General features: G+C 47.3%; 1 protein-coding gene and 1 long non-coding RNA gene across 2 annotated transcripts in view; one reads left to right on the top strand and one right to left on the bottom strand.

Moving 5' to 3' along the window:
• The first annotated feature begins 5,051 nt into the window (after window positions 1–5,051).
• On the top strand, window positions 5,052–11,310 carry LOC144722692 (uncharacterized). Its single transcript, XR_013586079.1, has 2 exons — window positions 5,052–5,379; window positions 10,259–11,310. It is a non-coding gene; the product is annotated as an uncharacterized LOC144722692 (long non-coding RNA).
• P4HA3 (prolyl 4-hydroxylase subunit alpha 3) overlaps window positions 7,966–13,049 on the bottom strand; it is a 29,319-nt gene continuing 24,235 nt past the window's right edge. Inside the window, exon 13 of the mRNA XM_078601005.1 lies at window positions 7,966–11,515. Within this exon, the coding sequence (XP_078457131.1) occupies window positions 11,445–11,515 (71 nt within the window). The 3' untranslated portion in view covers window positions 7,966–11,444. The remainder of the gene's footprint in view (window positions 11,516–13,049) is intronic.

Raw genomic sequence — 13,049 nt, 5'->3', positions numbered from 1 at the left:
CACCGTCTTGTGCCATCTATGGATTAAGTATGCTTTTGTTTTACAGATAAAAGAATGAAATATTTACTCAGAAAGGGACCATGTTACACGCACAACATGGGGTAATCATGCCACTCTCTAATGACTGACAAAAATATGACAGGTGCCTGCATGTAATATTTTCGTATGGAATGTGCGTACACCTATAATAAGAAACAATAACACTGATCTTGGCATGTGCAGAAACCTTCGCAAATGGAATGTAAAAGAAAAATATCAACATTTTTACAAACTGCAGCAGCAGCTTACACTGAAAACCCACATTCAAAATGTGTTTTAACAGAGGTGGCTCAGAAGGATAATACCAACATCAGAGCATTGAGCCAGCACTGCTCTTGCTCCGCGGGTTCTGGAAATACTCTACACAACAACTAACCAATTAAAGCAGCTTCTTAAGGTCACCAAAAGATCGCAACAACAACAACAAAAAACATCAAACAATATTTTGATTTTCACTTATTTTTCTTATTCCAGCTCTGAGGAATGAAACGCATTCAAATAAATTGCCATGGGCCAAAAACCTCTAGAGCAGGGCATATGAGAAAGTTCACCACCCGAGTCTTCATGAGAAGACGAATTCCCCAAAACATCACCCATTATATTTATTATTACTCGTAATGCAGTGTTATTGACACATTTGTTGACTTTGTTGTTCTTTGTGCTCGTGCACCACTGGTAACGCATGACAAAAAAAAAAGCTTTTTTTAGGTGTGGATAATAGGCGATTGTAGGGACCTCAAGGGTAGTTCTTTGACATCCACTTCCAGGCGACATGCCCTGACACGGTGTGATGCACTGTTTTCTGCGATAGTTCTGAATGTAAATGTCTTCATCTCAACTAGAAGACACTAGGACTCAAAGGTGTTTTACAAAATTCGAAAGAGGCTCATCAACGCTGTTCTAAGACGATACCCCACTCACGTCCTCTCTTCTGCCAACGAAGAATTCAACAACACACACGTGACACCATGTTGGCAGTGGTGCACAAGCACAAATAACAAAACCTTATCACATTTTTGCCAATAAAACTGCCATAAAAATATATAACAGGCAACATTTTGGGCAATGGTCCTTCTTCAAGGCCAGAGAGATTTACAGGCCAGAGAGATTGAGTGCAAGTCTCCAACTAATCTTCTTGGTTCTTTCGGTAGAGTCACGTAGAACGGAAATAATAAAATAATAAAAATAAAACATAATAAAATAATTCTCACGACGTTATTTTATTATTTCCATTCTACGTGACGACTTTACCGAAAGAACCAAGCAGATGAATCCCCGCAGTCACGAAAAAAGCTTCAAATCGAAATTTCTCCAACACATGTTCACTCAATCTCTGGCCTCTCTATGTAGCTGCGCTGACGACGGGCAATTGTAGAAAAACGATGCATATTATGGAACATAGCATTGATCAATAACCACGTAACTCTATTTGCCTTAAATTAACGTTAATCGCCAATATCAACATTCTGGTGAAAATAATTGATGGTGCATATGACGGTGTACTAGGCCTTTTTAGTGTAATCCCAAACCTGGGGCATACAAAGTCTGCATCGTGTGCTCAATTCCGGCATGGCTATGTCTGCACAGCATGCCAAGAGATCACAAGCCGACCGCTAAGTTCATATTTGGCAAGCCTTTGTAGCGAGATGCAACCTTGACTTATTTACCCAGCGATGACAGATTAGCAGCTTAGCAATGGCAGGACACGTGTTCGTGAGTTTTGCATCAACAAAATTCCTGGTTTATCTCGACTGATAAAAATGTTGCTGTTTTTGCAGATAGAGTTAATGATTACGGACGAAACAATATTTCCCGTAAAATGAATGTGAAATACTTCACTCCACTGCCAAATGTACTATCGTATCTGTAAGCCTATATGCGCGTAAGAACAATTATCTGGACATGTCGCTTTGTCGAATGTCTGTAGACTTATAGTCGATAAACTTCACTTAGCACTCAACTATTAAGGCTGGCACAACAGGGGTAGAAACATCTGTTTATGGATGTTTCTTCTTTACCGTATACTCCAGATCGTAAGACGCTACAAACATTAAAATAGACATTAAAACGCGCCCTACACGTGATTTCCCGGTGTTAATAAAATCATAAACACCGTCCACAAGATAACACGTACTCCGCACTTTTTCTTTATGTCTGTACGGTTGGCTACGCGTGGTGCGAAAGAAGTTCAACATACACACACACACTGCAAGACATGTATGTCCTGTCCATTGCTGTCCTTCATCCAGCAGTGGATAGATCATGGCTGATGATGACTTGGCTGTCCAAGGCAGGTGTGAACCACCGTTATTGTGCTTCTTGTCATTTTATTTATTTTAGTGATATTCTCACCCCTTTCTTCACTTTACACTGCTATCGTTTTGTGCATCGCTTGTTGTTTGTAACTCGGTATGAGAAATAGCTTCACAGCTCATCGGATTCCTCCTCGATAAATACAGATTCTGATTCCATAATCAGAATACGTTCGCATTTCCCCCCCCCCCCTATTTTCTACTCAATGTTAACTTCATAGCCTGATTGATGACAGCAATTTCGCTCGACGATTTCCTTTTTACAAAAAGTTAGACAAACGCCGGCCTGTCAATGAGCACGCTAGCTTCACGGCAGTGTGGCTCCCATTGCATTCCTGCGTGCGAGCGCGAACACATCAATCAGACGACAATCCGCAAGAGCTGCCTCCCAGCCTTCGCCTCTGCACACACCACAACGGCACGCGCACGCACGCCCGTAGGGGGAGGAGGAGGCTGTCTGCTGTTTTGTTTTTGTTTCAAAGTGAATTCCGAGAGCGACGATGAGAGCGGCACGTGCACACCGTTCGTTCGGTGCCTCCGAATAAAATAAAATAATCAAATGAGTAATTCCCCAACCACTCTCATTCCACTTAAGGTGTCCATGAATGGATGACGGCCTCCACACTCTGTGTTGGTCTCACGGAATCCCTGCAGGGATTCATCTTCTTGGTTCTTTCGGTAAAGTCACGTAGAAGGGAAATAATAAAATAATAAAAATAAAACATAATAAAATAATTCACCACCCCATACTTCACCACGCTGGTCAGTGCGGGCTGGTGAAGGGAAGGTGGACGGGGCCGGGTTCAGAATCACTCCCCAGCGATGTTCGCCGTGGCCGGGAATCGAGCTCGGTTTCCTTGAGCACAGCACGTGAACCACTGCACCATTTACTAGGACACTAAAAGGTGGCTCAATTGTCAAAGCGCAGAGTTGACACGACTGAGATCCTCGGTTTGAATTTCGAATTTCAGCCATCCTTGAAAACAAACAAAAAAACAAGATCCCAAGCGTAGCATATCGATGGTGTTAGCCCAGTAAGCAATGGCTGCACAAAAAAAACATGATGTGAAAGTTGGATTTACAATTGAGTTGGCCAAATTCCAGCTACAAGAAAATTGTAATATGTACGGTAAATAATCGCCTTGACTGTCCAAGTGACAATCTCGTATGTAGAACTTATGGAAGTGCGACCTCTACTGTAGTACATTATTTTTAAAAAGCCGCTTGAATATTTGTCATAAGTCCTGTGTACATCTCTTAGATCTCTCCGACACGCCCTTCTCCGACACACGGGATGCACAACTCTGTGGAGTGAAAATGTTGAAGGACTTCTGAAGAGCATCGGATGACAAGAATCTGACGGCAAAATTGAAATAAATAGGGGGGAAATAAATACATAAATATAGACAATTTTATGTAAGGAACGACACGAAGGCATGTGCCAAAATACTTGATGAGACAGATAACAATACATCAATTCGTCGCTTAACACTCATGCATATGCTCACGCTACCTGTTTCAAATTGTTCCTGTATGAACCTTTATTTGACGACTTTTGCAAATGCTATGCATATTTCCCAGTTAAGTTTTTTTTTTAGCATATAAATATTGTAGGAATTATCGGCAAAGAGCAATACAAATGGAGATGGTGAAACCAGACAATCGTAAATTTATACCGGAATGAAACTACGAGTTAAAATGTGATTTTTCATCGAATTACACTGGCTTGGTGCCCAGCGCGCGAGGCTAATGTTTATCAGCGCCTGCCTGGACGCAAAGCAAATATAATTTTCAAGTTGCTTTCCCTGAATTGTTACGGGAACTCCTGGCACCGTTTTCCAGAATTTTTCCAATAAATAAACCGATTGTAAATGTGACTCACACAGGAAGTGCGTGTTTCAACGATTACGCAATGGCACAAAATGGTGAAGTATAGTCACAGATGCCGTGCATTTTTCTTTTTACAGTTGTGGATTGTGGCTTTTGCTAGCTTTGGTGGGATGTCTGTTAAGGTAATACGATTGTGGCTTCTGAACTGGTTTCAATTCTATCGCTGTTGACACCAACATCTTGGCTTTTAAGCCCCCAGGCTGCACTGTGGATGCTCTTCGCAATTCGGGCTGCCAGGATATTTATCACAATAAACTCCAAATAATTGTTCACTTGGAATTCACGTCTCACCTCGGGCTATGTCACCCACACGAGCCCAAAGAACCCCGAGGTTTTGATTTTATAGCAAATTGACTCGTAATGAGTACATGGAGTTTGTGTTACACTATTAATGGACATGTTGAATCTGTTAACACTCTTTTATGATTGCCGTAGTCGAGTCGGAGCCCAATGCTGTTACTGCCACTGCCACGGCCATCACTCCAAGCTTCATTCTTCCGGATTCCCAGAGTCGTTATGAAGTCGATCACCGACCTTCCTTCACGCGTCCTCTCTCAAAGTAGTTATCCCCCCCGGTCTACCGTTTGGTATCTTTTTTCTCGTGTGCTTGAAGTTGATTAGTCCACAGTTTTCTTAATACAGGGTGTTTTAAAACGATGGACCCGATTTTAAATCGCTATATCTCTGCAACCACGAACCGCCCATGAATGAAACTCTTACCGCTTGAGAGGGCGGGGCATAGAGAGGGCGGGGCATAGGGAGGGCGGGGCATAGAGAGGGCGGGGCATATAGAGGGCGGGGCATAGAGAGGGCGGGGCATTGAGTTTCGCATGATTACCGCTCGATGCCTCTCCCAGCGCACAAACAGCCACTAGCCTCAGTCATTCGCAAGATGGTGACCCCGCAACACAAGGCGTTATGCGTTCTGCAGCGTGCGTTTCAACGGCGTTTTGGCATTGATCCGCCAATGTCAAAGAGCATTCGTCGTTGGTACCGACAATTTGAGGAAACAGGTTGTTGATGTAAGGGGGGAAGAGCACAGGGCGACCACGCACCTCAGAGGAAAACGTGAGAAGAGAGGCGTTTGGGACGAATTCAACTATCGTCTCGATGTCCGTACAGCAGGTGGAGGGCAATGGTTAGTAAAACGTAATGACTCATTGAACCGTTTGTAACTTTTTGTGTAATTGTAGCATGTTGCCATCGTGAAATATACTGCTTTGAAATTGGGTCCATCTTTTTGAAAGACCCTGTACATTTCGATTTAAAGCTTTCGTGACTTGCAGGGATTCATCTTCTTGGTTCTTTCGGTAAAGTCACGTGACTTTACCGAAAGAACCAAGAAGATGAGACCCTGTACATTTCAAGCGTCTTGTTGTCTCACCTCTGCACGTAGGCCTCCCCCACGCCATGTTGGTTTTGGCGAGGGGGTTGGTCAACCGGTAACTTCACCACGCCAGTCGGTAATTGGTTGGTGAATGGGGAAGGCCAGCGCCGGTTCAGAAGTCACTTGCCACCGATAGTTTGCCGTGGGTGAGAAACCACGCTCAGATCGCCAGGTTCATAACGCGGTGCCCCCATCGCGACTGCCGCGCGTGGCGTTGTATGGACTATAGGGGGTCACAGGGCTATACCTAATAAAATAGATAAAATTAACTGAACTGTATTAATAACACGAAAGAAACCCTCATTATGGGATAGATCAACATTGATGTCATCCATGTGATGTTGTGTTATTCTATATGCCATAACGAAGCCCACTTAAATCAAAACCAACACTTAATAAATACCTCATAACTCGACGAAATGTTTTTCCTAAGGGCTCTCGAACACACTGAAATCATTACAAGTCAAAACATAACTTCATTAAAAAAAACTACTGTCCCCAAAGAAAACACACGCGAAGGACGCATATGCCAGTTACGATCAGACCGCGAGTACGGCTAAGTAGCGTTGCGCTTGGAATCTAAACTAAACTTTTTTGGGTCCTTTCGGTAAAGCCACGTAGATAGAAAAATTAAAAAATATCACGACGTTTCGATCACAACACAAGCAATCGTCATCAGGTGTTGCGATCGAAACGTCGTGATTTTTTCTTATTTTTGTATCTACGTGGCTTTACCGAAAGACCCAAATAATATTAATTCCTGCAGTCACGAAAGCTTCAAGTCAAGATTTAAACTGTTTTTGTCTTACCAGCTAAGGTCCACTAAGCTACATAGCTCTTCAGAAACGACCTGGTCGCAAATGATAGCTCAACGAAGTGGCTTATCGTGTGGACATTTACAGCGTCCAAAAAATCTAAACGCGTGGTGGGAAAACCCGGAGCACACGGAGAAAAATCCACGCGACCACGGGGAGAGAGAGACACGCAGGCATCGTCAGGGTCGTGATCAAACCCAGGACCTCTTGTATAGCGGGCGAGGTAGTTAACATCTCGCAGCCACCGTGATGATGATGATAACAGAAAGAGACGCAAACTCCAAATATACAGCAGGCGTCAGGGTCGGGATCGAACCCACGACCTCCTTGCATACCAGTCGAGGTAGCCGGTTAAAACGAACAATGCTCGGATCTGATAACCCCCCCCCCACAGACCGTCGTCTCGTTGAGCCCCGACAATGGGGGGGTGAACATCGCTTCGCCTCGAGCGAGCTGACAGCGGCAGCCACCAGCAAAGGAGCTGCTGCGAGCGAGCGTGGCACGCGTGAGGGATCACCCCGGGAGCAAACCTCATCCCTGGCGCTGCTATTTGCTAAAGAAAACACTCTTGGTTGTTCCCGAAGGGGGTTTTTTATTTTCACTGACCGTGGGTAGAGGTCTCCTTACAGCTGGGAATGGTACACGGGGCTCGCAAGCTTTGCTGGTGCGATTCACATCGAAATGGAACGCACCTCCGATGAGAACGGTTGGCTACGTACGGTGCGAGAGAAGTTCAACGCGCATACAAACAGGAGGATTACTCCACAACTCTGGCGGCCGCCTGATGAGGCTGGTTTTTAATTGCCGGCGAAACGTCACGGCCCTCGAATTGTAAATGTTGTGGGTTTACTCTCCAACAGACCGGTGTGCTGAACTAATAACGAATTTGTATGTTTTGCTTACGCGACAACCCTTACTGATTGGCTGTGTCGGGTGGTGGCGGGTTTAACGACGCATTTATAGTTACGTGATATAAACAAAAAAGCCTCTATTACTGATACATACAGGACATACAACATACCTACAGTTAAGATCACACTGCTGCCATAGGTTCTTGCGGTTGTGCTCTACAGCTCTCCACTGTGTTTTTGGTTTGTTGCCGCGTGCTGTTCGACGTTTCGCTCCACGTTACTGGGAGCTCGTTGAGGAAGTGAACCCGAAGAAAGCACCCGGCACGTGGAGCGAAACGTCGGACATTGTTGCCGAACAACACGCGGTACAATTTGAGAACGCATCTGAGCGGGTTTCAGGTCAAGAAGGTATCGACATCTCTGGGTGTCGTCACGCGGCAGGGTTGTTGTTCATCGACTGCTTTGAAGGTTTCTTAACCCCAATTTCACAACTCGGGAAGGGAACGCGCCTGGAGAGGACATCCCGTACGGGGCAATGTAGCGATGAAATCAGCTCCCGCGCGGGTGATGTTATCGGTGGATTATCGAGTCGCGGGAATTGTGAGAGAGATGGCAGCTGCTTCGTCCAGCAGTGGATGGTGATAGCAGAACGCATTAGTCAGCGGTTGTTCATTTTAATTCGTTTTATTGACAACGAAGGGGAGCACAGGCGGAATCGAACGTGTATGTACAATAAGTGTGTAACGATGCGTCAAGTCATCGATTCAAATTGAATGTTGCATTCACGAAGCGTGCATCGATTTGTGCGCTTAAGAATGTATTTTTTTCATTCGTGTATGTAGTGGAGCTCACGCGACTCCCCCCCCCCTCCCCCTATTGCTGCCACTAGAGGCCGCTGCATCATTCAGGTCATTTAAAAAAAAATCATGAATCAAATCACGACCCCCCCAAAAAAAAAATCGTGACAATTCATAGAATTGCCACGGCTGGGGTTAATCACAACGGGCGTTTCTGTACAGGTGTCTGTTCAGCATCCGTCCGTGGTCCGTTGCTGCTGAATGCTGCCCATTGTTCACACTGTTTATTTCACAGCGCCGCGCAGCCTCATTAAACGAGGCCTCAAGGGCAAACGGACATCTGACATTTCCGATGGATCTTGTGTCACTTGGGGTGGCGGGGGGGGGTGGGAGTGAGCGGCGCAGAGTTAGGCGCATTGCCCCATGAACCCACAGACCTGAGTTCGATTCATATCCGCGGACAGTTACGTCGTCGTTATTATTATTATTGTATTGTTGTGCTTGAACTGAACCAGTCCTGGGCACTTCATTCACCCAACCTACACCGAACAAGGTTCATCAAATATGGTCGAACAATCCCATAACAACCATATCGTTGTGGGGAGGCCTTCATGGAACAGTGGATAAAGGGCTGTACTCTTTACTTTAGAATAGCATTGCTTTAAGGCAGATATATCCATAGCCGCTATTACAGCAGAAACAATCAAATCATTATCTAAAGCGCAATCGATATCGTCTGAGCTCCAAAGCTTTGCTACCGCCACGCGCTGCAGGTAGCCACAGGCGTCTGCAGAGAGGTTGCTACGTTGTGTGCGGCAGGGTCAGTGCAGCAAAAGCCATCGTTGTGCTGCACTTCAATGCTCCCACAACTACGACCCCCAGCTTCACCGACCCGCACTGATTTAGCACGGTGAAGTACGGTTCAAAAGCCCCCACGCAAGTCCACGCCACAATAGGGTGGCCCTCATCCAGCAGTGGATTGACAAAAGGGGAGTACGCGTGTGCACTCTGTGGCTTATTTTTATGTTTCCATCCCTCCCCTCCTACAACAACAAGCGCCATACGCCACTAAGTGGCGGTGACGTCACCACGACGCTCGTGCCAGGCCATGTGCACCTTGAGGCCACGTGAAGTGTCGAACGCCCGCTGGCAGGAGGTCACGGGGCAGACCCAGCAGGTGCCACGGGTCGACCGGACTGAGACGACCGGCTCCTACAAAGCACTCACCCACAGACGCGTCGCTCCCCTGGGCCACGCAGCTGCGCTGTCAGATTACCTTCCCGGCTCGCACGCGCGTACGGCATAACCCTCCTCGCGCTGGGCACTAACGCGGAGCCTTTTACAGTCTCTCTGTGCTTGGTTTTTTTTTTACAATCGAAAATTTGACTTTTTATTCTTTTCGTTTCCTTTTTCAAACTCGTTTTGGCAAAAAGAAAAAGCGGCCGGGAGTTGTCATTTCTGTCCGGTGTCAGACAGGCATGCCCTGTTTCCTGCATTCACTAAGTTTTATTCCCATGAAACAGAAACAGATTTTTTTTTGTTTTTAGACTGGAGGAATCTGATGAGCTATGAAGCTCTTTTTAACAGATGTCCTGTATCGGTAGGTCAAACAACAGGGGAGTGGATCGGTGGTGCAGTGGTTCACGCACTGCGCTATGAACCAGGTGACCCAAGTTCGAAGCCAGTCCACTGCTAATATCAGTGGCGAGTGATATCAGAATCAGTACTGGGCTCCCCCTTCAAAAACCCATACTGATCGATGTAGTAAATATGGTCAAACACAACCCCCATTCATTACCAATATGGCAATTAGGGGAGGCCTTCATCCAGCAGTGGATTGCAAAAGGGGTTGAAAAACATTACTAAATGACAATCGCACTCGTTTTTTTCTAGAGACATATATTATTTCTTCATGCAAATACAGTAGGGCTTTTTTTCAAGTGAGGACAAGAGCCATGGCAATAAAACCCCACATACAGGAAGCACATGTGCAATTTGTGTGACTAATCTGCCACAGAATGGCTTTGCTTTCAAAAACCAGGCATTGTGATCGTTTGAGGATGACTTGCAGTCACGACGTAGTAATGGGACTGTATTATTGCCCTTTTTGTTTTCACCCAAGGCGCCAGCGTTGACTTTTAAAGTGTTTTCTTTCTTTACTCCACAGGGCCCAGTGGAGAGCGTGCAATGCGTTGTCATGCGAGGTCGTTAAAGCCGACTCGTACGTCTTGCCCCGGCAAGTGACACTCCGCTTCCCTTCAAGACTCGAGAACTTTATCTCACACGCACTACGCCGTTCACTTTTCTGAGTCATTTCCCCACGAGTGTGAACGGCGCGATTAATTGCACCATCTTAACGATCGGCTTTCGTTGCTTATTATTTGTATTGTTTTGTTTCAAACAGTAACAAAAAAAAATGGGGCACGGGCACGACACGTTTCCGGAAAGGGATCACGGCTGACGGTCAACGAACGGCAATGCGGGTGGCTGCCAAGGGTACGCGGCGCCTCCGATGGAACGTCCACCGGGGGAGATGGAGCTGACGGTCAACGAACGGCAATGCAGGTGGCTGCCAAGGGTACGCGGCGCCTCCGATGGAACGTCCACCGGGGGAGATGGAGCTGACGGTCAACGAACGGCAATGCAGGTGGCTGCCAAGGGTACGCGGCGCCTCTGATGGAGCGTCCACCGGGGGAGATGGAGCGATGAAATCGGTTCGCGTGCAGTTGCCGCATCGCAGAACCGTGGGGAGGCCTTCTTGCTTGCGAGATGGCGACGACTTGAGGAGGGCTTCATCCAGCAGCGGATTTGATCATGGCTGATTGTGATGATGATTGACGATGATGCTTTGTGTTGTTGTTGGTGTATCGTTGTTGTTATTGTTGTTGTCCACGTTGTTGTTGTTTTTCCCTGTGCAGGAAGTATCCGGAGAGCGGGTCGGGCGGTTCTCGCCAGCATGTGTTCGGAAATTTTCCAAGCCCCGCGTTCATTCCGCTGCCAAAAAATGCAGTCTTTCAACGCCGCCTGCACTCGAGCGCTCGCTCGCCCAGAGGCCGATTCCGCTTGTCCTGCCGCACAGCGAGACTCGTCGATCCGTGCGCGCGTGAGTGAGCGAGTGCGCGTGCGTGCGTGCGCGCGCTCCTGCTTTTGTGCTCTTCACATAAAATAACACTCTTTAACATTTGTCGAATAAATTATTAAATAGCGTTTCGCACGGTGGATCGTTGTCAGGTTGAAGTTGTTGGGGGGTGGGGGTGAGGGCAGCGGGGTGAGGAGGGGGAGGGTGGGGGATGGGGGAATGTCGCCCATGAGGTTTCGCAGAGGCTGCGTCGATCGTCCTCGCCGCGCCGTCGTTACTCGCGAGGGTCGAGACTGCACGGGCGACAGAACTCCTGCCCAAAGGCGCGCACCCACTTGTTTGCAACTGCAGAGAGACGAGACACCTCCGATTAGCACGGTTGGCGACGTGCGGTGCGAAAAAAAGTTCAACATACGTACGTGTGTACGTGTGTATGTGTGTACGTGTGTACGTGTGTACGTGTGTCTTCCTACATGCTATATACATATAAAGACAAACGTTCCCCCGTATGGCCCGTAACAGCGTTGGAGCAAGTGCTGTGAGCGAGTACTACCTATGGAGGCCGCCACAGCACACGAGGGGGTGGGTGGCCAGCACCAAGCTCGGCCGCCTTTGTCCCAGTGGCGATATTTGCACACCGCACCAGATACTAATTTGAGGCCGAGTCTGCCTAGGGGAGGCCCAGGACCGGTTCAGATAGTTGACACTGATGTTGGCCACGAGCGGGAATCGATCCCGGGTCGCCTAGTTCGTAGCGCAGCACGCGAACCACTACGCTACCGCTCCCCCTCCATAAACACACACACACTCGCTCTAAACAAGACTAAGCTGCTGTGGTGGAATTGTTAGCACACTGGACTTGGAATCAACGCGGCGTGGCGATTGAAGGAGTGGGTTCAATAAATTTCCCCCGCCTCTGCTGTCCACCCAGCGGTCTAAACAGGTACATCACAGTCAGTGAATAGGCAGGCCACGTGTAACGTAGGTACACCCACCTCTTTCACAATATGTTTAGCCAGCGTGGATGAGTAGGCCAACATACCCTCTACAGTGGCTCTGTAGAGCTCTCTCTCCAATGGAGTAATTGCAAGGCTGCATCTTTACATTTTGAACAAGATTAATTACACGACTCTCGCAAACTGCAATCCGACTGAACACCAACGTCAAAGCACTGTTCAAGCTCACGAGTCAGAATGAGCTTTTTTTTTCAATGTTTCTATTGGCATTGTGAGATGTGTGTAAGAAATTTTCATTCGGAAACTTTTGCAGCGAGCAGTGCATCAGCGGGGCTCCTTCTGAAGTCCCACAGACCAGGCCCTTTTTGACGCCAAGGGTACACATTTTTTCGCATACCCCTATCGAGAGTGTTCCATTCAAATCTATCTCATGTTTAATTCTGCGAGCACATGGTGAGATAAGCACAAAATCACATTCAATATGATGGAGGGGAGGGGGGCGGGGAGGTTTGCAGTCGTAGGTCAGGAGGCTGACACTATCAACTCATCACACATGGGTAGCTGCCCAGGTTTAAGCCCAAAAACTCGGCAGTGCTGGCTCAGTTTTCTGGGAATGGCCTCAGCCCCGAGGCACGCGGCCACCTCGTAAACATAATTATAGATAAACAAACTAAAATGGCTTTCCAAATTCCAGTTCTACCAAACCCCTCATTGGTCTACCTTTGCACATCTGCTCCGTGTCTCCATGCACATGCCATGTCTACACTTGGTGCATCTGGTGACGAGTCAAAACAAATGGAAGCCTTGTCCCATGGTGGAGGTGTGGGGGGGCTGGAGTTGAAAGGTCAACGCTAAGCTTTTAATGCGTCCCCAATGTTGTGCCACTTGCACAACGAGCATCTCACCGTGAGGCAAAGGATCCA

Source organism: Lampetra planeri, chromosome 15, assembly GCF_965212315.1.
Source record: "Lampetra planeri chromosome 15, kcLamPlan1.2.h2, whole genome shotgun sequence".
In the NCBI taxonomy this organism is placed as follows: Eukaryota; Metazoa; Chordata; class Hyperoartia; order Petromyzontiformes; family Petromyzontidae; genus Lampetra; species Lampetra planeri.
Note: the sequence above shows the minus strand (reverse complement) of the source record. Positions and strands in the feature narration are given on the sequence as shown.